At 46.5% G+C, this 27,209-nt stretch overlaps 1 protein-coding gene and 1 long non-coding RNA gene across 4 annotated transcripts in view; one reads left to right on the top strand and one right to left on the bottom strand.

Moving 5' to 3' along the window:
• Positions 1 to 1,206: 1,206 nt before the first annotated feature.
• GSDME (gasdermin E) overlaps positions 1,207 to 27,209 on the bottom strand; it is a 53,186-nt gene continuing 27,183 nt past the window's right edge. The window contains 10 exon segments of the mRNA XM_032483842.1: positions 1,207 to 3,024; positions 5,883 to 5,956; positions 13,699 to 13,812; positions 13,815 to 13,893; positions 14,463 to 14,590; positions 16,507 to 16,671; positions 20,973 to 21,093; positions 22,718 to 22,837; positions 22,839 to 22,871; positions 22,873 to 22,891. Coding sequence (XP_032339733.1) covers positions 2,794 to 3,024; positions 5,883 to 5,956; positions 13,699 to 13,812; positions 13,815 to 13,893; positions 14,463 to 14,590; positions 16,507 to 16,671; positions 20,973 to 21,093; positions 22,718 to 22,837; positions 22,839 to 22,871; positions 22,873 to 22,891 — 1,084 coding nt within the window. The 3' untranslated portion in view covers positions 1,207 to 2,793.
• LOC116664923 lies at positions 3,019 to 16,529 on the top strand. 3 transcript variants are annotated; one of them, XR_004321473.1, is made up of 3 exons: positions 3,019 to 3,717; positions 4,171 to 7,603; positions 16,396 to 16,529. It is a non-coding gene; the product is annotated as an uncharacterized LOC116664923 (long non-coding RNA). The 3 variants fall into 3 exon arrangements; XR_004321472.1 differs by having other exon boundaries at positions 3,019 to 4,286; positions 4,463 to 7,603; XR_004321470.1 differs by lacking the exon at positions 16,396 to 16,529 and adding an exon at positions 14,690 to 14,748 and having other exon boundaries at positions 3,019 to 7,603.

Raw genomic sequence — 27,209 nt, 5'->3', positions numbered from 1 at the left:
TGTCTCCCTGGGCCTGCCCTGGCTCTTACCTTCGGTTCTGGAGGGGAATCGGCATCCAGGCTATTGCAGGTTGTTGCGTGCTCTACCTCTAGTTACATGCAGTTGTAGCACCAAAGTCCCCACTTCCTTATGGGCTATCTGATTGGACTACTTTCTCATTCTTGAACTGGCTCCCTCTGTCTTGAGAGCCAACAACAGCACTGAGTTCTTCTCATGCCTCATCTTTCCTGTGTTTTCTTTGGCCAGATCCCTCTCTCACTGACCCTTCTGTCTTCTAAGGGTACACTCAGATAATCCAGGATAATCTGTCCATCTCAATGTCCATAACCTTAAAAACATCTGTAAAGTCACTTTTTGCCATGTAACATGTTCACAGGTTCTAGGGATTTATTAGGTCATGAATAACTTTTTAGGGGCCATTATCTGGCCATACCACACTAGCTAATCATGCCCATGTTTCATCCAGTATCCATTTACATGAAGAGAAGTGGTTGTGGAAGTATCAGAGTTAAGATGGCTGTCCTGTTCTCTTCTAGGAAATACTACTGTATTTACTATCTGTTTTCTAGGTGTTCTGGGATACTAGAACTCATTTCCAAGCCTGATTCTTAAAAGAAGTATGGTTCTGGATCTCAAGCAGTTAATAAGGTTACATTTAAAATTAACTTTATTTAATGATGAGGATACTAGTTAGTTAGAAACATCTGGAGACCCAATCTCACCCTCCCTGGAGCCCAGCACTACCTTGCCCACCCCATCCCAGTGGGGGTCTGCTACATGTAGCATAGGGCTACATCCTTTTCACTAGCTAGTGTTTAAAACACAATCCAACAGAATCACTGGCCAGCCTTAGGGCAATTGTGGAAACAGACAAATGCCTTAATTGCTGTTTGATGTAACCCAAACTTTCAGCACTTCCTGCATGGCATCTTTTCTTTCTGTCTTAAGTCTGTCTTTAGTTTTTGATATTTGAGTGGATTTTTGTTATTTTTAACTCAGGATATTACATACAAGATTCTAACAGAAATAGAAGGGTGAACCCACTCACACCTCTTGCCAAAGCCTCTAAATCCTCTCCCCAAAGGAGACACTGTTAGGTTTCTTGTGAACTTTTAAATGAGATTACCCATGCAGTGTGATACCTTTTTTTACATGACACTATTAATGTGCTCTGCCTAAAGCACAGAGACCATTCAGGCTTACACATTCTGTCTGTAATGTGTTCTTTTATTTCAGAAAACCAGACAAAAGGTACGTACAGTGCCACCATTTTAGCACAACTGCTTTGAGTTTTGCTTGTTCCTGTCCAATTTGTGTATAAGGTGTTTTTTATGTTGTTGCCACCACAGTGTACAACTCTGTATCCCTTTTCCTCATGTAAGTATTTACATAATATGTGCATATAATTTAGTCTCATTTTTAGTAGAGGTGATGAAAGGGTTTCATTTCTTCCTTATTAACATTTGTTAAACTTTGAAGCACAGGAAGGGATTAAGTAGGTGATGTTGGTACAGGTGCTGAGTAACAGCACGTTTCTTTCCAACAACTGCTAGTTCCTCATCCCTGCTGCCTCCTGCTCCTAAAGTAAGACAGATCCTAGCAGTGTTTAAATAGTCCAGGCTATTTATATAGAATGACATGAAAACAGAGTAAAAACAAAACATACACAGTTCGAAGTTTCCTTTGATACAGTATGTAGTATTTTACAAACTAAACATCCAGAATGCATGGAAAACCAGCACATTGCTCTAGACAAAGGATTGGTATGTTCATCAAAGCATGACAAATTCAAATAAAATGCTTATAGCTAGACCCTAAGAAAGGGTATCCTGCTATTAGGTTATTTATTAGCATAATTTTGTTTAGCAGAAGAATATGTGTACTCTAGTGGCATTTACAGTTCATTTTTCAGTCACTGCTTAGCATACGGCACATCCAAAATGTAGCCTTCAATGAAGAGAAATTGCCTCCCCACAGCATTCACAATTTAAGATGAATGTTTGGATCAAAGTGTCAGCCTCATCTGTTTTTGTTTAAAAGAAAGTGGGAAATAGAAGAAAGTGATAGACCCATTTTTCTGCAGAGACAAGGTCTCAATGTAAACTAGCTTAGAATTCTCAACCCTCCTCCAGCTTTTTGGATGGCTGGGGTCTAACTCAGACACTGGGTTAACAGCACAAGAGGGCCTCTTATGAAAATCTGTTCACCAGGTACCTGGTGGCTAAACTCAAAGTGATTCATAATGCAAAAAGTCACAACTTGTTAAACCGTTTTGTAAATGCACTTCCTCGATCAACGTTTAAGGGGGTGACCTAAGCCCCAAAGGCAGTATCTTAATGATGCCGAAAAATACCCTTCCTTGGCTGAGAATACATACAGGCAGACCTCAGAGATACTGTGGGTTCAGTTCCAGACTACCACAGGAAAGCAAGTCACACAAATGTGCTGGTTTCCCAGTGTATATATGTTTATACTGTCTTATAGTCTGTTAAGTGTACAATAGCATTATGTCTAAACAATGTATATAACTTAATTTTTTAAACTTTATTGCTAAATGCTAACCATCATCTGAGCCTTCAACAAGTCTTTTTGCTAGTAACAGCAAAGATCACCATAACAAATATATTTGATAATGAAAGCTTTGAAATACTGTGAGAATTACCAAAATGTGACACACAGACGTCAAGTGAGGAAATGCTGTTGGAAAAATGGTGCTGATAGTCTTGCTTGACAAGGGGTTGCCATCAACCTTCCATTTGTAGAAAATGCACTTCTAATCCACACATGATACTATTAATGTGCTCTGCCTAAAGCACAGAGTCCATTCAGGCTTATGTAAAGAATCAGTGGGGAAATGTTAGGGTCCTTCCGGGTGACAGCTTTTACGGATGACTGCTCTCTCTCCAGGTTAATGTCAGCTGAGGCAAACAGACGCTGCATGATCTCAAACCTTTCTGTGTCTTTCAGAGGAGCCAGGATTGGGTCTTCAAGATCAGACACGCCAGCATCAGATAGAGCATGGAGCTAAAATGACACATTTAAACAAACTCACCAAAAAACATAGAAAATCAGCATCATTGGATGGTAATGTTAGCACTTCTGGCTAATTATGGGAGGAAGAAAAATTAAGTTGTTGCTTAAATTCCACAAATGAAGCAGAAAAACCCTTAAGATGTAACAAGATCTGTTTAGCCCAGGGCAAGACCTCAGGCCTGACTTCATCCACTTTGCCTGGAGTCCTCTCTTGGAATTACCACTCTCTGAGCTCCACCTTCTACTGGACCCATTAACTCCAGTGGATCAGAAAGGTCAGACTGCAGCTTGCTCATATACACAGCTTCAGCTATTAGAATTTCTTATTTACATGAACTCAGTCAAAGGTAGGTACCAGTTTGTTTAGTTATGCTTCCTGCCTCAAGAACCTTTGTCTTTGCTCTTCCTTCTGCCTGCAGTATTCTTCCTCCAGCGTTCATAGAGAACTTTGCTTCTCATCTCTGAGCTGTCAGTTGAAATGCTCCATCAGAAGGGACCTTCCTGATCCTCCCACCCCTACATCCCAGCCACTGTTACATTATTTTATTGTCTTCATAGGCTTTCTGTATCTGAAATGATTAAACCTAAGCTGCCCAGGAGAGCAGGGTCTTGGCCTGTCATGCACACCTTGCCCCTGCCTAGAACACAGACCCTCAAGGCATTGAAAACTGGTTCTTCAGCAAGGTCAGTTCAAACTCTGCTTTAATTGCAATTGCTCAGAACATCTAAAACTTTGCTTTTAGGGTCTTGAGACACTTGTTTTTTAAATAAGCATTCAGAACCAGATCAGATGAATAATGTAGACAGTAAAATTTACAATAAAAAAATGAAGTGAGCCTATAAAGTATGGGTGAATTTTAACTGAATCTGAAGGGAATGCAAAAGAATTCCAGAAATGTTCTGAGCAATGTTAACCTTACTGAAAATAATATTCACAGCTTGCACAAGCACCACATCTCAGCGATTAAGAATGAGCTCCAGTGGCAGAGGCTGAAGCCTGCTAGCAGCACAGCGGGCTGGGTCCCGGGTTGGTGGCCAGGTGCCCAGAGGCACTTCTAGGTGTGAGAGAGATTACAGTCAAGGGGGTGGAGGCAAAATTAACATTCTCTCTTGATGATTCTAACACCTTCTTACCAGTTCTTTCACCAGTTTGCAAGTGTGTTAGTGTATCTGACAAGGTTCTTGCAAAAGCCCCCCAGAAAGCCTCTCTAAAAGTTACTCTGGCCAACAGCCGAGAAAAGACAGGAATGCAGGTAGGTTTTGTTCCTTGTTCTGAGTAAAACCCTATAAGAAACATAAGATGCCCAAAATCCTTCAAGAGGCAGGACGTCTGTTGTCCTAAAAGGTGTTGTGGTACCTAGGGGAGATTATGTGAAGAAAGTCAGGAAGGTCTTTAAAGAAAAAATATTTCTTTGTTTACGTTGAGCAGCGTAGTTTTGCACCAAAGCAGAACACTAGCAGTGCTGGAACTCCAAGTGTGTCCTAACGGCCACTCTTAGAGCACAGACAGAGCAGAACCTGGGAGCAACACAAAGCTCAACTCTTAGAACTGACCTGCAAGGAAGATGACAACTAAGGGTGAGTTGGGAGAGGGAGTTAACTAATGTGGTCGTTGCCATATGTTCTTGTTCATATACTTCCTGAATGCAAGTGATGATGCTGCAAAAGGGAACTGGGCTGTGAAAGCAGAGCTGCTGTTGTGCTCGTCGTTGCAAACAGTTAAGATAATGATTCATAGCGTTTCCGTAACCAAACTGCGCCACCAGCCTTCATCCTCAGCTGGCTGCAGCACAGCCGCATGCTGGCTCATTTTCAAGTAGTTCGGTTTTTGTGGTCAAAGCACAAGAAAGCAGCATTCCTCTGGGAGGGTAGAGTCTGTAGAGTCTGCTTTCGGTTGGAATGGTATCTAAACTGCTCCTTGGAATGATGCCTTGCTGCAGTCTTTGGTACTTCTTTGCATAGCAAAGACACCCAAAGCCCCTAACCATGGTGCCCCAAGTTCCCAGAGTGGCTGTGTAGCAAACTGCAGGGTCCTATCGAGGTCGTCTGCCCCAACACCTGCTTCCCAGAACTGAGAGCAGAGCACGGCGCTTTGGTCCTTTGGGTCTACAAAGCACGCTGGCCTTGTCCCTAGTACCCAGGTCTCACAATAATGCAGCCAGGCATGCCCGCTCCTGTCCCAGGCTGAGTGACACCTGCAGAAGCTACTGAGCTGCCCCACTAGAGTGTCTTCTCAGGCGGCCTACTGATGATTCCTTCTATTAATGACCCAGTTTGTAATTTTAAAAGGAAAAGCTTAACCTTGACTCTCTCGGAGCCAAATTTATCATTACCTAACTCTTGCTCTTGCCATGACATTTCCTGAGGGCATGAAGCTAATGATATTCCTAAGAGAGAATGAAATGTCTCTGGAGACAAAGCAGTCCTCTTGAATACCTGGTGAATTTGATACAGAGCTGACTCAAACTGATCCAGCCATGGAACTGCCATTGCAAGTAATATGGTGCCAGGCCCCTTCCCTACAATGTTGCACTAAGCCTTGGTCGAAATTCTCCAAACAATGTAAAAAGCATGAGATGTGGAGTCTAAAGACAAGGTTGGAGTCCTAGCCTTGCTAGCCAGTTCAGAGAACAGCTTTCCCTCTGTGCCTCAGTCTTCTTGTGGGGATGGGTGTGTGATGTAAGCTAGGTGTAAAAAAAAAAAAAAAAAGAAAAGAAAGTAGGGTTGATAATACCTGTTTAACCTGTTCTGAATGAGAAAGCCTAGAGAGTTTTATCAGCTGTTAGGTGTCCATCTCTTCATTTCCCTGTTCCTGCCCATCCCCAGATCCCACGGAGGAAGTTCCTTACCAAGTGGCACAGTGTAGGAATAATCCGGAGCTTACAGCAAGTGCCCAGCAGAGCTGCTGCATTATCTGGCATTTCTGCAGGAGACAAAAAAAAATCAGTTACTGTCAAAAAAAAAAAAAAAAAAAAAAAAACACAAAGATCAAAATCCATGGAAACAGCTAGCCCCTGTGTTGTACCTTATGTACAATGTATGTGTAATTTATATATCCTCTGCCCGGCTGGCAGAGGATATATGCTCAGTAACTGTAGAATAAATGAGTGAATAGGGCTAAGCAGGCAGCAAAGGCCTTGTATAAGATAGATACAGGGACCAGGTAACTGCTGTCTGCTCACTGTAGGATATTATTCCTTGACATTCAATTGGCCAGTCAGGAATAACTACACAGTCTCAGGGAAAGGTGAATCAGCATGGGAAGGTAGAAGGAATCTGGGATTTGGCTGACCAAAGAGCTATGCTGAAGCCCAGGACTGTGCAGGGTCCCCCCACCCACCGTTAGCTCAACACAAGGACCCCGATGGCAGAGAGGGTTGGCACAGAGCTGTGTGAGGCTGGAGGCTGCACCAGAAGTGTCCTTGCCAAGCTTTTGGAAAAGGAAATCCAGATCAATATTATTTAAAACCGGTCTTCAATACTTCCCAGGGTAAAAGAGATACAGTTGCTAAAAGGACCCTATCCCCTGGGATACAGCTTTTGAGCTGATACGGCAGAGGAGGGTAAAAAAAAAGTCACCTGCTCAGTCATCTAGCCCAGGGAACACTAAAGAACTCCTTCCATCTCCTGCATTCATTAGCAGTCTTACGTATAAACAGCAGCGTGTGGAGGCTGTGACCCAGCAGAGTACGAGGAAAACATGGTCCTTTCCCAAGAGAGGAAGACTGCTAGGAGGGGCAGCCCCAAGGTACAGGCCCACCAGAGAATCCCCTAAATTGCATTTAAATGTTGTATGTGCATTTGCCTACAGAGAGGCTCCAGTTTTCAACAAATCCTCAAGGAGCCCTGATCCCAAATCAGAAAGATGAAGACGGTAAATGTGTGTGGCCCTATAGAAACATCACAGGACTGGGAAGGGCAGGGACAAAGTCACCTGGGACATGATGTCCTGGCTGAGCTACTGTTACAAGCCATCTCACCTGTTCCTGTTTCCATTCCTTCACTTTCCATGTGGCTCTTGTGTCCCATGTAATCATCATCCCTTACTCTTGGAAATGCTTTAATTACGTGTGACTCAATGGCCATTCACTATTTTGAGTGGGATGCTAGCAACACAGGGGAAAGAACAGCATCTGCTTACAGCGCTTACCAACTAATTCTACTTGATGCTAATTCCCTCGAGGGTGGGGATGATTTTTCTCAGCACCGAGCAATTCCTAAAACACAGTAGAGGCTTTTTCAATGCTTCTTGAATTGAAATTTCTTTTGATCTTTCATATTCTTACTCTGTTTTACAAACGAGACCTGGGAAGTTCATGCCTAAGGTCACAAAATGGTAGAGGCCGTGTTCCAGGAGGCAGGCCAGAGGCAGAGACTGAAGGGCTTTAAACAAGGTGAGCAGGAGGACTCCGGCCCAAAGTGGCAACGTGGGAAGATCCTGGACTCACCTCCTCCCGCGGACAGATGGCATCTACGGCTACATACGGAACAGCTTCCTCTGAAAAAACTCCAGCCTACCTGAGCAACTCCTACATATCAGATGAACAAGAAAAAGCCTACATCAAAGCAGGTAGGAAAGGCTGAGACCCAGGCTCTCTGTGGGTCTCTGCGCCATGGGTAGGATTTACAATCAGGAGGGAACTCAAACCCCAAACTTCTCCCTGTGAAGCAAAGGGTTTGAACCCCACATCAGCACCCCAACCTGCACCAGACAAGCCTCCCACACACCTAGCTTTGAAAACCAATGGGGCTTGTGTCCATGAGACCCAAAAACCTCTAGTGAGCTGAGAAATAGTGCTTAAAGGGCTCATATGTGGACTCACCCACCCCAGGGCCTAGCACAGAGGCAGCCATTTAAAAAGCACCCACACTTTCTGTGAAAGAGGCTTATTTGTTATCATAAAGCGTTAGCCTGAGGGGCAGGCATCTAATTTAACATGAGTCTAGGGACCTGCTTGTGTACTCTCTGGGGATGGAGGCCCTCAGGCACCCTCCCTCTGCCATACTCCAGAGCACCAGTATCTCCCAGGGGAGAGCTACTGCACACATCTGGTGCCCTGGTTTTGTGGCTGCCACCCGGGAAACACCCCTTGACTGTGTGGCTCTCCTGGCCAGCAGGACTTGTATTCCTGCGTCCCACAGAACTGTAACAAGCAGACCGTTATTAGCCAGCTCCTACCCCAGGGCACTGTCAAACAGCAGACTGAAACACCCCACCCCCGTCTTTCTGTGAAAGAGGCCTGTTTGCTTGCTGAGGGGCAGGCTTCTGGTTTGACACACATCTAGGGGCTTGCTCTCAGGGAAGAGAGGCCGATGGTTCTTACCTTTGTGCTCTCCATCTGCTTAGTTCCTCTTGGAAAGGAGCTTGTACAATCATCTGGCTTATGATTTGTGTGACTGCCACACAGGTGACACTTCTAGGTCACCTAGCTCTCTGGTGGCTAGCAGAATTTACACTTGTGGTCTGTATATATTGTATATTTTAAAAGCTGCTGCCTTGAGAGTCTAGCTTCTAATTAGCCTGAATCCAGTTGCTGACTGAAATCCTCAGTATTGGGAGCCACTAAAACAGGCTGTTTAGACAATCACTAAGGTCTGAGAGACAACCAAGAGCTAGGGCAAGGTTTAACAAGAAGGTGATCTCTTACATGAGGCACCAAGACTAGGAGAGATGACTGTCTTATCTTATGCATGGAAACAAACACAGAGTCAAGGAAAATAAAGAAACAGGAATATGTTTCAAATAGAAGAACAAGATAAAACCTTAAGAAAAAAATCCTTAATGAAAAGAATATAAGTGATTTACCCAATAAAGTGTCCAAACTATGGTCATAAAGATGATTACCAAGCTTGGGAGAAGAACGGATGAACACAATGAGAACTTTAACAAAGATGTAGGAGATATAAGAAAGTACCAAATAGAAGTCACAAAGATGAAGAATACAATAACTGAACTGAACCAGACACTAGAGGGTTGCAACATAGACTAGATGATGAATATGATAAAGCAGAAGAAAAGAGCACTAAATTCTAAGACAGGGCAATGGAACTCCCCCCGGAAAAAAGAGAAGGAAAAAAGAAAGAAAAAAAGTGAATGTAAGGAACTATGCTACACCATCAAGCAACCCAATATATCAGGGTCCCAAGAAGGAGAAGACAGAAAGGGGCAGAAAATGTATTTGAAGAAATAAGGGCTGAAAACTTCCCTAACCTGGGGAAGAAAAGAGACATTCAAATCCAGGAAACTGAGTTCCAAATAAGAGGAACCCAAAGAGACCCACAGCACAACACACTATAATCACAATGTCAAAAGTTAAGGACAAGGAGAGACTCTTAAAAGCAGCAAGAGAAAAACAACTTGTTACATACAAGGCTCCATAAGGGCTATCAGCAGATTTTTCAGCAGAAACTTTGCAGGCCAGAAGGGAATGGTATGATATATTCAAAATGCTGAAAGAAAAAACTTGCAACCAGGAATACTCTACCTGGCAAAGTTGTCATTCACAATTGAAGGAGAGAGAATTTTCTAGACAAGCAAAGGCTGAAGGAATCCATCACAACTAGACCAGTCTCGTAAGAAACGTTACAGGGACTTATTTAAGCTGCAATGAAAGGGTACTAATTAGTAACAGAAAAACAGATAATAATATAAGTCTTGCTGGTAAAGGCAGATTACTCAGTTATAAAACTAGTGTGACGTTAAAAGACAAAAATAGTAAACTGTAACTATAATAATTTAAGTGGTACTCAAAATAGAAAGATATAAATTATCATACCATAAGGGGGGAGTAAAACTGTAGAGCTTTTGAATGCGTTCAAACTTAAGTTGTCACCAACTTATAACTGTCTATTCTAAGTTGGTATGTAATCCTCAAAAAACCTACAGGAGATGCACAAAAAAATAGGAATCTCAGCATACCACTACAGAAAATTGTACCACAAAGGGAGAGAGCAGGACAAGGAAAGGAACAAAGAACTACCAAAGAGCCACAAAGTAATCGACAAAATGGCAATAAGTATACATCTGTCAGTAATCACTTTAAATGGACTAAATTCTCCAATTAAAAGAGTGGCTGAATGGATTTTTTTTTTTTAAAGACTGTGTATGATGCTGCCTACAAAAAGTGTCATTTCAGATGTAAGGACATACGCATTCTAAAAGTGAAGAGATGGAAAAAGATATCCCATGCAAATAAAAACCAAAAGAAAGTTGGGGAGGCTATCTTTATATCAGCCTAAATAAACTCTAAAACAAAGATTGTAACTAAGAGACAAAGTAGGGCATTACATAACGATAAAGGGGTCGATGCAACAAGAGGATATTAACACTTGTAAATATTTATGCACCTAAATATACAAAGGAAATATTAACAGACCTAAAAAGAAATAGAGGGCAATAAAATAATAATAGTAGGAGACTTTAATACTCCACTTTCATTGATGCGTAGATCATCAGTGAACAGATCATCCAGACAGAAAACCAGTAAGAAAACAGTGACCTTAAATGACACATCAGATAGATTTTAACAGATCTATGCAGAACATTCCATTCAAAAGCAACAGAATACACTGTTCCCAAGGATACATGGAACATTATCCAGGACAGATCATATTTTACACTACAAAAGAAGTCTTAATAAATTTAAGAAAGACTGAACTCATCAAGCATCTTCATGACCACAGTGGTCTAAAACTAGAAATCAGTTACAAGAAGAAAACTGGAAAAGTCAGACATGTGGAGATTAAACAACATGCTACTGAGCAACCAATGGGGCAAAGAAAAAGATCAATAGAAAAAAATGAACACCTTTAGACAGATGAAAATACAACATATCAAAATTTATGGGATGTAGCAAAGACAGTTCTAAGAGAAAAGCTCATAGCAACAAATAGCTACCTCAAGAAACAAGAAAAAATCTCAAACCACCTAACTACATCTCAAAAAATAGAACAAATGAAAGGGAACGAAGGAAGGGCATCACAAAGATCAGAGTGGAAACAAACAAATATAGACTAACAGATAAAAGGGGGAAAAAAATCAATGAAACTAAAAGCTGGTACTTTGAAAAGATAATTAGCAAACCTTTAGCTGGATTCACGAAGAAAAAAAGAGGACTCAGAAATGAAAGAGGAGACATTACAACTGATACCCCAGAAATACAAAAGATCGTGAAGACTACTGTAAATAATCGTATGCCAAAAAATACTGGACAACCTAGAAGAAATGAATAAATTCCTAGAAACATATAATCAGGAATAGAAAATCTGAAAAGACCACTACTAAGGAGGTTGAGTCTGTGATCAAAAACCTCCCAACAAACAGAAAGTCGAGGCTTAGATGGCTTCACTGGTGAATTCTGCAAACATTTAAAGAAGGCTTAATACCAATCCTTCTCAAATTCTTCCAAACTCATTTTATGAGGCCAGCATTACCCTAATACTAATACCCTAAAAATCAGACAAGGACATCACAAGAAAATTACAGACCAATGCCCCCGATGAACGTAGTGCAAAAATCCTCAACAAAATATTAGCAAACCAAAGTCAAGAATACATTAAAGGGATCATATTGCATGATCAAATGGGATTTATTCCAAGGATGCAGGGGCAGTTCAACATCTGCAAATCAATCAATATGATACACCATACTAACAAAATGGTGGATAAAAATCTTATCCCAGTAGGTGCAGAAAAAAGCATTTATCAAAACTCTACATCCATTTATGATATAAACTCTCAGCAAAGTGGGTATTAGAGGGGACATAACACAACGAAAGTCATACATGACAAGCTCATAGCTAACATCATACTGGTAAAAAGCTGAAAGCTTTTACTCTTAAGATCAGGAAGAAGACAAGGAAGCCCACTCTTACTACTGTTAGTCAACATAGTATTTGGAAGTCCTGGCCAGAGCAGTTAAGCAAGAAAAGGAAATAAAAGGCATACAAACTGGAAAGGAAGAAGTAAGGCTTTCACTATTTATACATGACATGATATTATATATAGGAAACCCTAAATACCACAACAAACCGCTTAAAACTAACAAAATCACTAAAGTTGCAGGATCAAAATCAGTATACAAAAATCTGTTGCATTTCTGTACACTAGTAACAAACTATTAGAAAGAGATATTAAGAAAAAAATCCCATTTACAATTGCATAAAAAGAATAAAATACCTTGGAATAAATTTAACTGTGGTGGTAAAAGACCGGTACACTGAAAACTCTAAGACATTGATGAAACAAATTGAAAACAAATAAATGGAAAGATATTTCATGCTCATGGATTGGAAGAATACTGTTAAAATATTCATACTGCCCAAAGCAATTTGTAGATTCACTGCAGCCTCTATCAAAATTTCAAAGGCATTTTTCACAGCACTAGTACAAACTAATTGGATAATTTATTTAGAACCATAAAAGATCCTGAAGAGCCAAAGCAATCCTGAGATCAAGAAAGAAGAACCAAGCTCGAGGTGTCATGTGCCCTGATTTCAAACTCTGTTGTAAAGCTGTAGTAATCAAAGTCTTATGATCTCGGCATTGAACGTTAGACACATGGATCAGTGGAACAGAACAGAGAGCCAGAAATAAACCCATGCATGTATGGTCAATTAATTTACAGCAAAGCTAAGAACATACAATGGAGAAAGGACCGTCTCTTCAATACATGGTGTTGGGAAAACGTGACATCACTGATCCATCCAGCCTTTTGATGAGAAATATTTCAGTAAGTAATAGAGGATGTGAAGAAAAGGCTTCTCACAGCTGGAGAACTCTGGCCTACAGGGTAGCTCCTGACAGAATTCCTGTATTTTAAGACTAACATACTGATTAACATTGGGAAAAGGTCTCACCTCCCATCCCAGTCAAGACTTTTACCCCTAACTTGGAACAAGACATAATGCATACATTCATCAGCATATGGAGCTGAGAGAGGCATTTACTTTGATTAATTCTTTAAAACCTGAAAATTTCTGGGCCTTTGTTCCTGTGTGGTGCTGGGGAGGAACTCTGACTGCATCAGGAACTCAGTGCCCTGACTGACATCACCTCGAAGGGAAGCTGTGGGGCCTGAGAGACTGGCCTGGTGGAGCCGAAAGCCCAGTGGCCTCGTGCGGATGACGACAGACCCTCTGGATGGGCGCGTAGAGGAGCGGCAGGGCGGGCTCCACTGCTCTCACTGGTAGGGCATTTCAGGATGGGTGTGGAGGTTGCGGGGCATGGGATGATCTCTGCAGCTTCCCTGCCCTAAGGGCCACAATGCTGCACTCAGCGTGGACTGGGAAGTTCGCAGAGAGGAACAAGAGGATCAGAAGGACTGAGACACGGGGGGAGAGAGCAGCTGCCGAATGAAAGCCACTGCCACTCAGCGGTGCCAGGCATCAAGTGTGAGTCACAGACTGCGTCCCCGTGTTGGTGGGGGTGGGGGCGGGGGGTAATGCCCAAAGACAGCCTGCCCTGGAGGAGGAAAGGAAAGTGCTCTCCAGTAAGTGGAGGAGGCTGGCAGCCCACAGGCCTCCTTCCTACTCAAGTTCGTGACTTCATGGCAACCATGGAAGTTTCCTTGGCCTTCCACGTACCCTCCCTGCAACTGCTTGAAATCTTCCACAAAGTGAGCAAAGCAATTTCAAAGAAATAGCATTTCTTCCCTTTTTTCCTTACCTGACAGTGCACTGACCAAGAAGTAGGCCGTAGAAAAGAGTTTCCGGTTGCTGACCACATCCTCTGGGCCTGGACACCCGCCCTGCACGCCACACCCCACCAGCTTCAGAAAACCATGAGGTCCTGCTGCTGTGAGGGCTTCAGCTCCCCCAGCCCCGCCAGTGGGGGCCACAGGCTGCTGACCACGTTGTCACACTGTGGGGAGGAGAAAAGAGACGTAGTGAAGCTATAGGCCAAGCCGGGCACAACCCAGGCCTCTGCCCCACGACACACAACCCTGTGGTGAGTCCACAGTGGCCCCCAAAATATATGTCCACCTGGAGCTTCAGAATGAGACCTTATTTGGAATCTTTCCAAATGTAATTAAGGTAAGGATCTCAAGATCATCCTAGGTTAGGGTGGCCCCAAACCAGTGGTGGGTATCCATTAAGAGAAAGAAAGTGAGACAACATGTGAAGACAGTAGATACTTCAGCAGTGTGGGCAAGGAATGCCAGGGCCACCAGAAGCTAGAGGAGAATCCAGGATTCTCCCCTGGAACCTGTAGGGGAAGCATGGCATGATGACACCTTGACTTTAGATTCCTGTCGCCCAGAAGTGCAGTTTGTGGTATTTGTCACAGCAGCCCTAGGAAACTAATACACCCTCTGTTCCTCACGCCGGCCACCTTCCTGCAGTTAGAACACTAAGGGCCTGGGAGTTAAAAAAAAAAAAAAGAAGCTTTTAGGGTTAAAAGGAGATGCTTAGAGATGCTTCCAGTCTTACCACTTGTTCCAGGACTACGAGTAATTCTTCATCAAACAGGATCGCCTGGAGGACGTTGTTCAGAGCTGTCTGTTGTTGCTCCGGCAGCTCCACAAAGGGATGGAAGTTCCTCTTCAGGAGCAGAGTGGCTGTGAAAGCAAAAGATCGTACCCGGTCTCATGACTTACCTCAGAACCAGACCAGCAACTCTTGCTTTTTATAGCTAATTGTCCTCTGTTCTTTCACAGACACTTCCAGCTGCACAGTCAGTCATGGAACTCAGAAATAAAGGATGAATTAAATACCACCGTCTGTGTTTTTCACCAAACTACTAAAGGAAGAAAGAAGGAAGGGAGGGAGGGGAGACAGAAAAGTGGGAAGCCAAGTTCTCACTTCACTCTTTTCCCTGATGACTCACTAAACATTAAGTCCAATCAGTTATTTTCTGGAAAAGACATTTAGAATCCTCTTTAGCATGATTTCTGTAAAAGCAAATTATCAAGGCTAAGTTACTAAACATCAGTCAGTACTTTTATAAAGCTTCAGAACCATGTAAATTCCAAAATACATTATTTTTTATGTCTTTCTAATACGCTGCAGATTTTGTATCATATACTATTAAACACACACTTTTGAAGGGGCTGACGCCCAATTTTCATGGCAAACAGCTATTCCACTTTCTCCATTCTTCACCCATCCTGGAGAATGGGTACGCCGGCCCACCGAGCTGCGTTACTCACATCCTCTGCAAGATGCTTGAGCCTCTCCCCTTAGAATTTCCCTTTTTTATTTAAGATGGTCAAAAGCTTCTAGTAAATTAAGTCCAGTGGGGATTTAAAAACAAGATTTAGTAAACCAAAGCTTTGGGATACATATATTAATACATAAATGCACCACCTCCACCGATATCAAATTCCACCAAAAATTATACTCAAAAAACTACCCTATAAGCACAGCTAGGTCTTTGCCAGCCCCAGCCTCGAGAGAAGGGCTGTCCTGGCTGGCCTGGGATCCAGGGGCACAGAGGCAGGCCCCCACCCTGGGCTGACTAGAACGGCCAACTTACAGGGTGGACTTTGGGAAAGGAAATTACAAGGAAGCTCAGTCAGCCTACAGACTATCTAGTCACCTCCCCGCAGTGCAGCTCAAGGCTGCAGCCCCCCTGATGCTGTGGTTATAACCCATGACACTGACATGGCTTAAGTGGCCGCTGAAAGAAAAATCACACCTAATTATCAGGAGGGGGCCCTGCAGTCCTGCATTCCATGGGAAAGCCTTAAAATGGGGCCTTCACTGCCATTTCCATCAACACTGACAATTCTGCTACAAAAACAAAAGCATCCGTCTTCTGGTTAGGGACTCATTGAAGCGCCACTGATTAATCTCTCTTCTTACCCCTCAAGCCAGAAAGAGGGATTCTGAGCTGCTCCTAGCTCTTTTCACTAAGCTCTGATTAATCGCTTCTCTTTTTCCCTGCCCATCTCCTCTTCTACCATATACTGCATTCCCACTAATCCCCACCCCCACAAAAAAACTTTATAAAACACAGTGATAATGAGGAGCAAAAGGAATTGCTGTGAGCAAGTCACAAGTAGTCCCGTCCTCCCCTCTGGATGCCTTGCCACCATATGGCTTCATGCCACATGGGTAAGGGCCTGCAGGGGATCATTTTGTACTGCTGACAAAAAGTTGCTTTTCTTGGCAGTGAAGCCCAGAATATAATGAAACATGCAAAAGTTGGGTTCCTTCCTTGCTGTGGACTAGGTACTCCTGGTAGTCAGCAAGGCTCCCAAGGTTCAAATGAAAACAAAAATGCTAGGCTGCTGACACTCTTCCCCTCCTCAGTCTCCCATCTGTCCTTACACCTCCACGACCTGAGGTTCCCTCAGCTCTGACCAAGCTGAGTCCTGCTGAGTGAACCAGAACTGACTCAGGCCCTGTCCTCTCTTCTCAGATGTTTTCCGTGAAGTCACTGAGGAGTCGCTGCTCCTGAAGGCCCCCTCGTCTCCTGGAGTGTAGCACTCAGTCATCATCAGCTCCCCATGCCCCACCCTGCTGGCAGTACCTCGTTTTAAAGCACTCAGCGGCCCATCCGGAGCAGACGGCCCTTGCCCTGCATCCGGCATGTCCCAGAACACAAACTCTCGGAAGGGCAGGGGGTCCAGGAAGGCAGAGTCGCTCCTCCTCTCCTGCTCAAAGCCGCCATGCTTCCCTTGTAGAAGGCAGAATTCTGTAATGTGGGAGAAAAGGACAAGTCGGGGTGTAAGGGTCGGCCTTGCTGGCACATCTCAGACCCAGCCTTACCTAAATCAGGCAGGGCAGGAAGACACGTCCACCCACTTCTTATACATTATGCTATCTGACCAAAAGTCAGCCACTTCCTACAAATACAGGAGAAATGGCTGTTCTTAACATAAGGCTCTCTGCAGTGTCCTCTTTGAACAGGCAGGAAGAATCTTTCAAATGTTAGAATTATTTCCTTAGCCAAGTTGGAACAAACTAACTCCAACAAACAACTCATCATATATAACTGAGTAAATCTGATTGACAAATTTGTTTCAATTGAACTGATATCACAGAGTTATTGACAATATATTTAGGTGCACAAGCAGTTATGTTATATGGCTCTTGGAGAGTTGATAAATGGAATAATACACAGCAACAAAAAATAAACTACTGATTTCTGCAATTATATGACAAATCTTACAAACATGTTGAGTGGAAAATCCAGATACAAAAGAATATATTCTACATGAATCTAAAGGCAAAGTAGACTTTTTAAGAAAGTCTTATCTTTTAGAGATATTTCAATATTTATAGACAAAACAATATAATGCCTGTAATTTGCTTCAAAGTGACTGAGTAGAGATGGTGAAGTAATTGAATGGAGATGATGAAGTTATAAATGAAACATGAATTGCCTTTGTTACTGAAGCTGGACAGTAGGTACTCAGGGTTCATTATATGATCTCTACTGTTGAGCATGTAATTTTCTGTAATAAAAAGGTTTTTTAAAATAATAAAAAGAAATACTCCTTCGACACGTCCACATTTGAGAGCTCAAGTAAGGTATCTAAGTTGTAGGTAAAAATGCAACAGTTATTATGTCCTTGCTAAGCAACAGCAGTGCATGAACTCAAGAATGAGTGTTCTTCTTATGCTACTATTTAATTTGTGTACAGGTTATGGAGTAAAAATGTGGCTGAGACTGTTACTTGCATAACACATGGAAGGTAGGGGGATTAGCACGTAGTTCCAATTGCTGTGAGCACTAATAACATCCATAAAGATAGGATGGCTGTCTAAAGGCAAATGAAACCATCTTCGTTTACTTACCCAACCCACCCAAACTCACGAGCATCCAGGGTGCCCCGGTTCACTGTGCCCTCTGCACCTGGCACTGAGGTGGATGAGCGTGAACCGGCCCCCAGCTAATGCTCCCAAGGACAGAGACCATGACCATTAACACAGCCTCGAGTCCTGCCAAGAGCCCTGTGGGGCCCCCACCCGCTGCTTCAGGAGCCCACGCACCACCCTTCCTTTACACATGCACAGCCCCCTACACGCTGATTCCTTCATTCTTTGCAGAATCAGGCACTGTGTGAGGAGCCGGAGATACAAAAGGCCTACATCCCAGGCCTGGACACTATGATACGAGTGCGGCCAGGGGTGACATGGTGGTGCTGCAGGAGGTGGACAGATCACTGAAGCCAGAGTGGCAGGTGTGGAGAGAGAACCAGAAAAGGTTTCTTGGACAAAGCAGTGTCTGAGTAGCCTCCTAAAGGTTCACTGGGAATCAGCTGGGCAAAGAGGCAGGGAGTGCGCTCCAGACAGGCTCCCGGATAAGCGAGAGTGGACTGTTCGCAGACGGTGGGGTAACTTGGGCCAGATCACTGCGTTGGGAGCCGCTGGTGAGAAGGCAGGCTGGACACACACCGGGGCTGGGCCACAACGTGCCTGGAAGTGCAGACTTTATCTGCAAAGGGAGCCTCCATAAGGTGTTTGAGCAGGTGAGTGATGTGACCGAATAATCACATTAGCTACACTGCTAGGATGGAGCAGACGGGAAAGATTCAGACAAGCAGAGGAGCCAGTTAAGAGTCTGCAGTGGGGGCGGGGCAGGGGATGTTCGCGTCCCGCCCATGGACCTGCAGAGAAGTGCACAGACCCAGGCGGGTGGGAAGCACAAGTTCCCCCGACAGGCGCCCCATCAGAAGTCTGCTGAAAGGACACTGGCAGGTGCCTGACTGTACAAAGCAGAGGCTAAAGCTCAAGACAATAGCATGACGTTTCTGACTGACCATAAGAGGAGGACTGAAAGAACCCCTCGGCAAGGACGGGCCCACAGAGGCCTCCCCCAAGGGGTGCCGAGGGATGGCCTCCTCTCAGAGTTTCAAATGACAAACAGGATCCTTGTCAAAGGTACTCCCACCCAGCAGGTGGAAGGAGAGATCAGGCAGCCTCTTAAGGCCCTTCGGCCCAAGCAGGTCTGTTTATGAAGCCAGATCAGAACATTCTGTGGCAAGAGTGATAGAAAACACATGGGAAAAAGGAGCAGAACTGGCTTAAAAATCAGGCAGTGGGTCACACGGAACAGGAGACTGACCCCCAAGCTGCACAGGCAGGGCAGTCAGCAGCAGGCCTCCTAGTCCAGGGTGTGGGAAGGGAGCCCAGGGAACCTCGAGAACTCACTGCACAAAGAGGAGTTTATTTTAAAGACAGTGGAAGCTAGCCAAGATAAAAGGCTTAAGATTGAAATGCAAACAGGAGAGCCTCACCAGGCAATGCTGTGTCTTCCCAACCTATCTAAGAAAAGAGGCGCCCTGTGGGAGTGACAGGTACCCCAACAGAGCCGTGGGCAGGGCAGGGCACTGCCACCTCTTCCAAGAAACAGGAAGGGCTCCCACAGGCCCCGCAGCCTAAGGTGGCAGCCCCAGCCACTCAAGGGTCCTCAGAGCACTCAATGGCATCCTCAGATGCAGGACAAGCTTCCAAAAGGCCTAACAAAAGCAACAGGTCCACCACCAGTCCATCCGGACAGGATACCCAAGGCCTAGGCAGCCTGGGCTGGAGTCACCCAAGCGCACGTGGTGACACAGCTCATCACACACTGGTAACAGAAACCAGAGGAACACGTTAATCATCCTAATGCAGTCTGTTTCGTAGACAAGTCTTTCAAAGAGAAAGAATAAAATAATAAAATAACAAATTTGGAACCACCCAAGGACCTAAAGGATGTAGGCTATGATTCTTGGTATTTCTAGAATTTCCCTGTGTCCCGGGCCACCCCTAGACAAACTCTCACAACAGACACCTTCACTTTCTGTCACCTCCCTGGAACACGGGCTGCTCCAGGCATGAAATGAGAGGGAGGCTCAGCAAGCGCATTCTGGGCCCCTCGCACACCCACGAGCTTGTCCACTGCCCGGTAAGGACAGTCAGTGGTCTGAGTGGCCGCGGCTGTGGCTGAACGGCGGGAACTCACGTGGCCGAGTGCGCACACAAAGCTGGCTCCCAGAAGACACCCTCACCTCGAGCCTGGTCCCCGTCACTTGAGAGAAAACAACGCGGGGAGGAGCCAGCGGCAACCACAGACATGGGCGTGGCCCATCAGGGCACACTTTTTAAATGTTTCGACGTGAAAAAGTGGATACCGCACAGGGATAGCGCAGTGAGCCTCCCACACCCATCGACCAGCCCCGACGCCTTTCCTTTGCCCTCCCTGCCCGCACACCTTACTCTCCACCATTCTGTTTGAAGCAAACCTCAGACATAGTTCCATTCCAACTGTGAAGAGTTCTGTATAAACTTCTAAAAACTAACATGACCCTCTTCCATAAACATATCCATAATAACACGACCATACCTAAAGAAGTGAAATATTTATGATGTTACGTCTATTCACTCGTGCCCCCAAGAAGCAGTCAGTTTTCTTGGGCTCGACGCAACCCTTCTTGGGAAGACTGTGGGGGCAGGGCCGTGAGCATCTAAGATCACTGCACCGACGACGAAAGCCCTATTTTCTTCAAGTGTGCAGTGACTTCCCCGCTTTGAACACACTGGTGATCAGCAGAGCAAGGTCAGTGCAGCGCTGCTGGCTCTGGCTGGGGGCAGCGGGGGAGATCACCACCGAGCTGACAGTATTACTAACAGCTAAGGTGGGGACTTAATCAGCACCTGATTTGCCCGGCACTTCACATGCCTCACCTGGCGCGCTCCCCACCGCAGCCCTGGGCGGGAGTGACTTTCCCCTCCCAGCTTGCTTCAGCAGCTGCCCGAAAAGGCCAGGGCCCCGCGGCACTGGGGCTCATGCCCAGCCTGTCTGACCACAGAGCCCGTGTTCTTCACCCTGTATTGGTGAACCCCTGTCTCTCGTGTCATGGGACATCCCCAAAGTTCCAAGATCTCTTTCCTCTCAGTCCCCAGAGCAGCAGGGGATCGTCTACAAGTGTGTGCCTCGAGGAAAGATAGGGTGTCCCTCAGCAATGGCTCAACCATCTTCAGAGAGCCCTGTGTGGGAGGGGCACTCACCGAACTGGCCGTCCACTTTCACATACAACTCGATGACGCCATAGGCGATGGTGGTAGGAGTCGGGATCTCCAGCATCACATTGCTGTCCTTGATGATGTTCCCATCCTTCGTCACTGACACCTGTGGGCAAGGGCACATGCTCCCACCTGTGCACTTAGATGCCCCCGGGCTTCTCCTGCCCACACGTGGCCAGCCCAGTGCCTGGTGCACAGGAAGTGCCTGGAAAACGCCCATGGAACCAGGTGGAAAGGAGGACCAGCCGGCAGTTTACTCTTGTCGGCCTCATGAGGGGTACACATACTCCCAAGTAAATGGCCATCCTGGCGGCACAAAGGCAAGATTCCAGAATGTGGGATACAGAGGAGTTAGGTCTATGGTGCTGAATAAAGATGATAAGAAATAAGACAACTTCCCATTTCCCTCCCGGAGGATTATGGAAACAGCTTTAAAGTCCTAAGAAAATCCTTAATGATATCAAAGCCTGACTGAGAAGGTAGCTGAGAGCAAGACCCCACCCACCCACCAAATACATCCTCCTGGACTCCGTGGGTGGCATACTGTGTGGTCAGACAAAACCAGGGAGAGGCCGGAGGGAGGAGGCCAAGGACAAGAGATGGGCAGGAAATGCCGCGTCACGCATCAGAGCGCTCTCCTTCAAACGCAGTCACAAACATGACCCCGGCCCCCCTCGGCCTGAGGAGGACACGAAGCACTCTGTTGCCCAAATGCTGGAAATCAAAGACCTTGTTTAGCAACTTGGTCCTGGTCAGAGTGTGATGGCAGCTGGCCTCCTGACTCCCAGGCAGGCTCCAGGCCTTCGGTGGGGGTCACCGTGGGCAGAAAGGTCAGCCAGGCCAGCCGCAGTCATCTCCCAGCGGGCATCTGCCTCATCACTCTGCCCAGCCTGCCCAGCCCCAGGAGAGTCCACTCCTAAGCTGTATCTCCACCTCCTTCCAAACACAACTTCCCCGGGTCCTCCACCAAAAGCCAAAAGTCATCCCAAGAAGTAAATCTCTTAAGAACAGAACACCGGGCACCATAGCTGGAGGGGAAACCGTTTGGGGTTGCAGCCTCCTGTTCCACCTCAGTTCCACTGAAGCTCAGGGATCAGCTTGGTACAACTGTAACTTCATCCAGAAGCATCTGTTTACGTACTATATGGGCACGAGTACTGACCTTTCCCTTCCCTAACTCAGCTCACAGGGGCTTTGAGGCAGCTAATCCCAAAGTAATTATTTTGAGACCCTTGGCCCTCAGGGGCTCCAGGGGTTATCTGTGCATCGGCCTGGCCCTCGTTTAACCTGTTTTCCTTTGGGAAGGAACTGACCCAACCCAGGATGGCCAGTCCGAGTGTCCTATTGGCCTGGCTGCGGGCCTGCTTCAGTAATGGGCAGGGCCGGGATGGTCCAGTGAAAGCTGCCCTGAAGCACTCTCCCCGGCGACCCAGCAGGTGGGGTGAAAGCCAGAACTTTGCCGCCCCTCCAGCCGCAGGGAGGACGGCTCACAGCATTCACCCAGTTCCGGGTCCAGCCATGACCGAAGCCAGACTACACCAAACGTTTCAGTTACATGAGCCAATAAATCATTTCTTGGTTAAGCCAGTTTGAGTTGGACTTCCATTAACCCACTACAGAGAGTGTCCTGATGAATGAAGACCCCACCCAAAGAGGCCCCTGACCAAGGCCTCTGAGGCCGGGACCAGAGGCTGCCGTGGCCTCTGAGCCTCCATGCTGGGCCCACACACCTGCACGGTCTTGGTTTGGATCCCCACCATGCCGCCGCACTTCTCTTCGATCTGGACATGTTCAGATATCGCACACTTCTGCGTCGTCACTATCTTCTGTGTCAGGACACACAGGACCTCAGTTCTTCTTCTCCAGCACCTGCTGCAGCACCTGGATTCTTCAGATTTATTGTCCTGAAAAGGAAAAGTGCCCATGAGTGGCCCCAGGCTGCAGAGGGATGGATGCAGTGTGAATTTTCACCTGTTTCACAGCTGGCAGCTGAGGAGCGAACAGGTGACAACCAGCATCATTTATTTCCTGATGATGAGAGAGGGGGCAGTTCATCCGGAAGGTCAGGAACCAAACTCTCCCAAGGCCACCTCGGAGCTGCCAGGCCTCCAGTGAAAGGCTGGATGCCAGGGGTTGGGGGGGACCGGAGGCTCCTGTCAGACAGCTGCGCTGGCTGTCAAGAAGGAAGAAAGAAACCTAACCAGTGCGGTAGCTGCAATCCATCTGCTTGCACCCTGGTGGAGACCTTGTCATTCAACCAGAGGCCAAGGGACCAGACATCGCAGCTGTGGGCAGGAAATACAGGATTACATTGGGGGAAGTGCTGACCAGTGCTGCTCCCAGAGGAGAGAGGAACAGGCTTGAAGGATGAATAGCAAGGAAGAAACTGGATCTGAATTTAAAAGGAACTTTTTAACCTGTCTGTCCCAGAAGGACGTGTAATCTGTTAGAAGCAGTTTTACATCATTTTACAGGTGGGGAAACTGAGGCCAGATGGCATGCCCTACCCTAGGCACACAGCAGAGTCCTGGGGTTCCCATGTGGCTACCCTGGGGAATTTCAAGAACAAGGTAAATTTCCATCTACAGGTGACGATTTCACGCTTAGAAGCCAACGATGAAGTACCCTCTCTGGAGGCCTCGTTCAACACTGAGTCTATGGACAGGAAGAGAACCAACTTAGAGCTGGTGTCAGCACAAGAACAATTACAGTGTTCATTCATCCTGTGCTTTTTAAACAGCCCAAGGTTAGTTACCTTGAAAAGCTCAGCGCCATCCCCAACCACACAAAGTGACGGTCACCCCACCCCCCAGGCGAGGTGCAGGTTCTCCAGGCTTCAGAAAGCATCCCCAGAATGAAAGCAGTAGCTGGAAAGGTCCTGCCTCCACATAAAAGCTGCCTCGGGTGGAAACAGCCTGTGTCCACCAGCAGATGAACGGACAGACCCGTGTGGTCCACACACACAATGGGACGTTGTTTAACCACAGAAAGGAATACAGCTGACACGTGCTACAACATGAACAATCCTTGAAGACTTTATGCTGAGTGAAAGAAGCCAAACACAAAAGGACACATATTAGATGATTTTGCTTATATGAAATATCTAGCCTAGGCAAATTCACAGGGAGAGAAAGTTGATCTGAGGTTACCAGGGGCTGGGGGAGAGTGAATGAGGAGTTCTTGATTGATGACTACAGAGTTTCTGTTTGGGGTGATGAAAAATTCTAGAAATGGATAGTGGTGATGGCTGCATGACAGTGTGAATGTACTTAATGCCACTGAACTGTACACCTTAAAGTGGTTAAAATGGCAAATCTTATATATATATTTTCACAATTTTAAAAAAAGTAAAGACAACGGAAAAACTGTTCAATCTCAGTAGTGGTCAAAGAAATGCAAATTTTAACAATGTTTCACATATATTAAGTAAGTAATAAAAATAAATTGGCAACAACAACAAAAAAGCTGCCCAGGCCTCCATTTCCATTTATCCTGCAGATAAAGCAGGGGCTTAGAGTCTACCTGCCAGGCTCCAATTCAAGCTCTGCCCCTCCAGCTGGGTGACCCTGAATGAGTTACTCCACCCCTGCACCTCGTTTTCTCACAGATACACCAACAGTAGCTATGTCTCCTCATGGGGTTGTTGTAAGATTCACATGAGATGCCACACGGTGAGCAGTCAGTGTTTATGGAGCAGAGACTTAAATGCCCCACAAGTGCTAGCTGGCTCCAGCCACCTCCCTGTGCCCCGAAAACAACGCCCCGGTCAGTGCACTTGATGGGAATTACGGGCGGTCAGCTGGGTCACAGGGTACTAACATCACTAATGCCCTTAGAAACCTTCAGTGGACATATCTCATCTGAACCCCTCGCCCAGACAACTAGGCCTTGGGATGCGGCCTCTGCCCCCGACCGCCACCTTCCAGCTTCCTCTCTGGGCCTTAAACACACCAGGTGCACACCCGCCCCGAGGACTATTGTATACAATCCCTTCTTCCGGCAATTCTTGAAAATCTACTCCTGCAATCATGGCTCAGTACTGGCTCACCCCCATTTGAACACACACATCAGAAGCAGCGACTCCTGCCCAAAACCCCAGAACTAATGCAGAGGAATGACTGAAGGCCGCCTTGAGGCGTCTGAAGGGACTCTGTGGCCGGGAAATCCTTGCACTGCTTCGTGCCTTAAACAGACCCTTGAAACATCTGCTGCTGCCTTAACCAATGTTAAATTGTTTGAAAAGAAAAGTCACAGCCTAGACCACCCATGATTCCACCCCTCCAGAGCCCCCACCACAAACATCAGATGGAGGAGGGAAAAAAGTCCATCGCAGGAACATAACTTCCCTCTGCATCTGATGGCAGGACAGTCCTGAGATGCCTGTGGGCAGCCAAGCACCTGCCGGGCCTCCCTGCCCTCAGAAGAGCCCTACGGTGTCAGCCTCAGCACCAGGCAGGGGACAGAAGCTTGGCCAAAGACAGACCCGCCTCCACGGCTAAGATCTGGGTGACTGGGGAGGCAAGAGTAACCTGGAAGCCCCTCCGGCAGGCCGCTGACAGCTGTTCCCCAGGGCCGGGCAGCCACTGCGGGCACTACCCACCCAGGTCGCTGGGGTTCTGTTTCCCAGGACAGTGCTGCCACCTTTTGGAAACCAAATGCTGGACAAACCAGCTCATCTTCAGTTGGGAGAAGAAACCTGGTACAGACAGGGGGGAAGCTAACTACCAGGGGTCAGTGGACTGTTGACACTGGACTCTCTACAGAGCAATCTCCGGAGGGAATTCTGCCCCATCTCCAAGCAGTGCCAGGGCCCAGAACACCTCGTGAGAGCCCTCCTAGAGTGGGACCTGCTGTGAGAGGCCTGCCCTCGGCCCACCAAGTGGGGAAACCAGCTGTGTTTCAATGTGACTTGTTTACCTTATAATCCTGTATATTTTACTGTATGCATTTAAAGAGGTCCTTCAGACTGCTAAAGGCAAGGAACAGAAGTTTAAAACTCTAGATGAGGGGTTTCCTAGACGCAGAACAAGGGGCCCAGAGAGGTGGAAGACAGTCACCGAGGTCCCCCAGGAGCCCGGGCAGGGCTTTCGCAAGGCCCCGCCCAGCTGCCGTCTCCCTCCCCAGGGCGAGGGCGCCCACGGCTGCACCAGGAATTTCACCTGCATCTCAAGCGCCTCAGCACCTCCCCTGGCTGGCTGGACTGATGGCTGGAAGCTAGGAGGAGGGATTACATCTAAGTTCCCTGGGAATTTTTTTTTTTCAGAATAACCATACCTGCCTGTCCTCCCTGCCCCCATCCCCTGATGGCTGCCCTTAGAAAACTCTCCCTACTTGTCCCGATTTGCTCCATCTCTCCTGGGCCCTATTAAGAACCCCTGAACAACTCAGACAGAAGGTCTTTAGACAGAGACACGAGAAATTACTCGTGGTAGTTGCGTCTTGGGTGGGGAGCTAGACTGCCAGGAGATCACGGGTCAGAGGTATCACCTTCTTACTTTTGACCTTTTGACACTTAAGCCGTATGAACAGAACAATTATTCAAAATTTTTAAATTAAAATGATGCTACCCACCCAGTTGGTAGATAAATGAATAATTTATCACATAAATCCTAAAGGGCAGGGTTAGGATAAAACTCACTCCCCATCCAGCCAGGTGTCAACGCCCACAGATGGGAGAAATGGGGCGGACGTGCTCCCATGAGAAAGCGAGCAGCTAGGTGGCCTTCATCCTCTCACATGTATGTCTAAGGCCAGCCTGGGGTCTCTGTCTCCTCGTGGGAATGGGACGGCAATTTGAAACCAGAACAGGAGGCGCCAGGACAGAGGTATAGTATTGGCAATGTCGAAGGGCTGGACATCTGGAGGCGAGCCAGATGTACAGTGGAGTACATACCAAATGGGGGAGAAGAGCACCCCCTCCTCGCCCAGAGGGTCTGCTGAACCCCCGCACCCCCATTCTGTGAGGTCCTCCTCCTGTGCACGCGCAGCTCTGCGTAACACAAACACCCACAGTCAGCCTGCAGGTGGTTCCCAGCTCTGTCTCCTCGCTGTGTTACTACGTCCTGTCTCTGAGCCTCCATCTGCACATCTGTAAAGTGAGAACTGGCCACGAGGCTTACCTTTGGTGACCCACACTATCCATCTGAAAATGTTTCTTTCCTTCCCCTATTGGCAGGGAAGCCAAATCAAGTTCCCTTTCCAGGATGGCCATAGTAGGGACAC

This window comes from Camelus ferus, chromosome 7 (assembly GCF_009834535.1).
Source record: "Camelus ferus isolate YT-003-E chromosome 7, BCGSAC_Cfer_1.0, whole genome shotgun sequence".
Classification (NCBI taxonomy): Eukaryota; Metazoa; Chordata; class Mammalia; order Artiodactyla; family Camelidae; genus Camelus; species Camelus ferus.
Note: the sequence above shows the minus strand (reverse complement) of the source record. Positions and strands in the feature narration are given on the sequence as shown.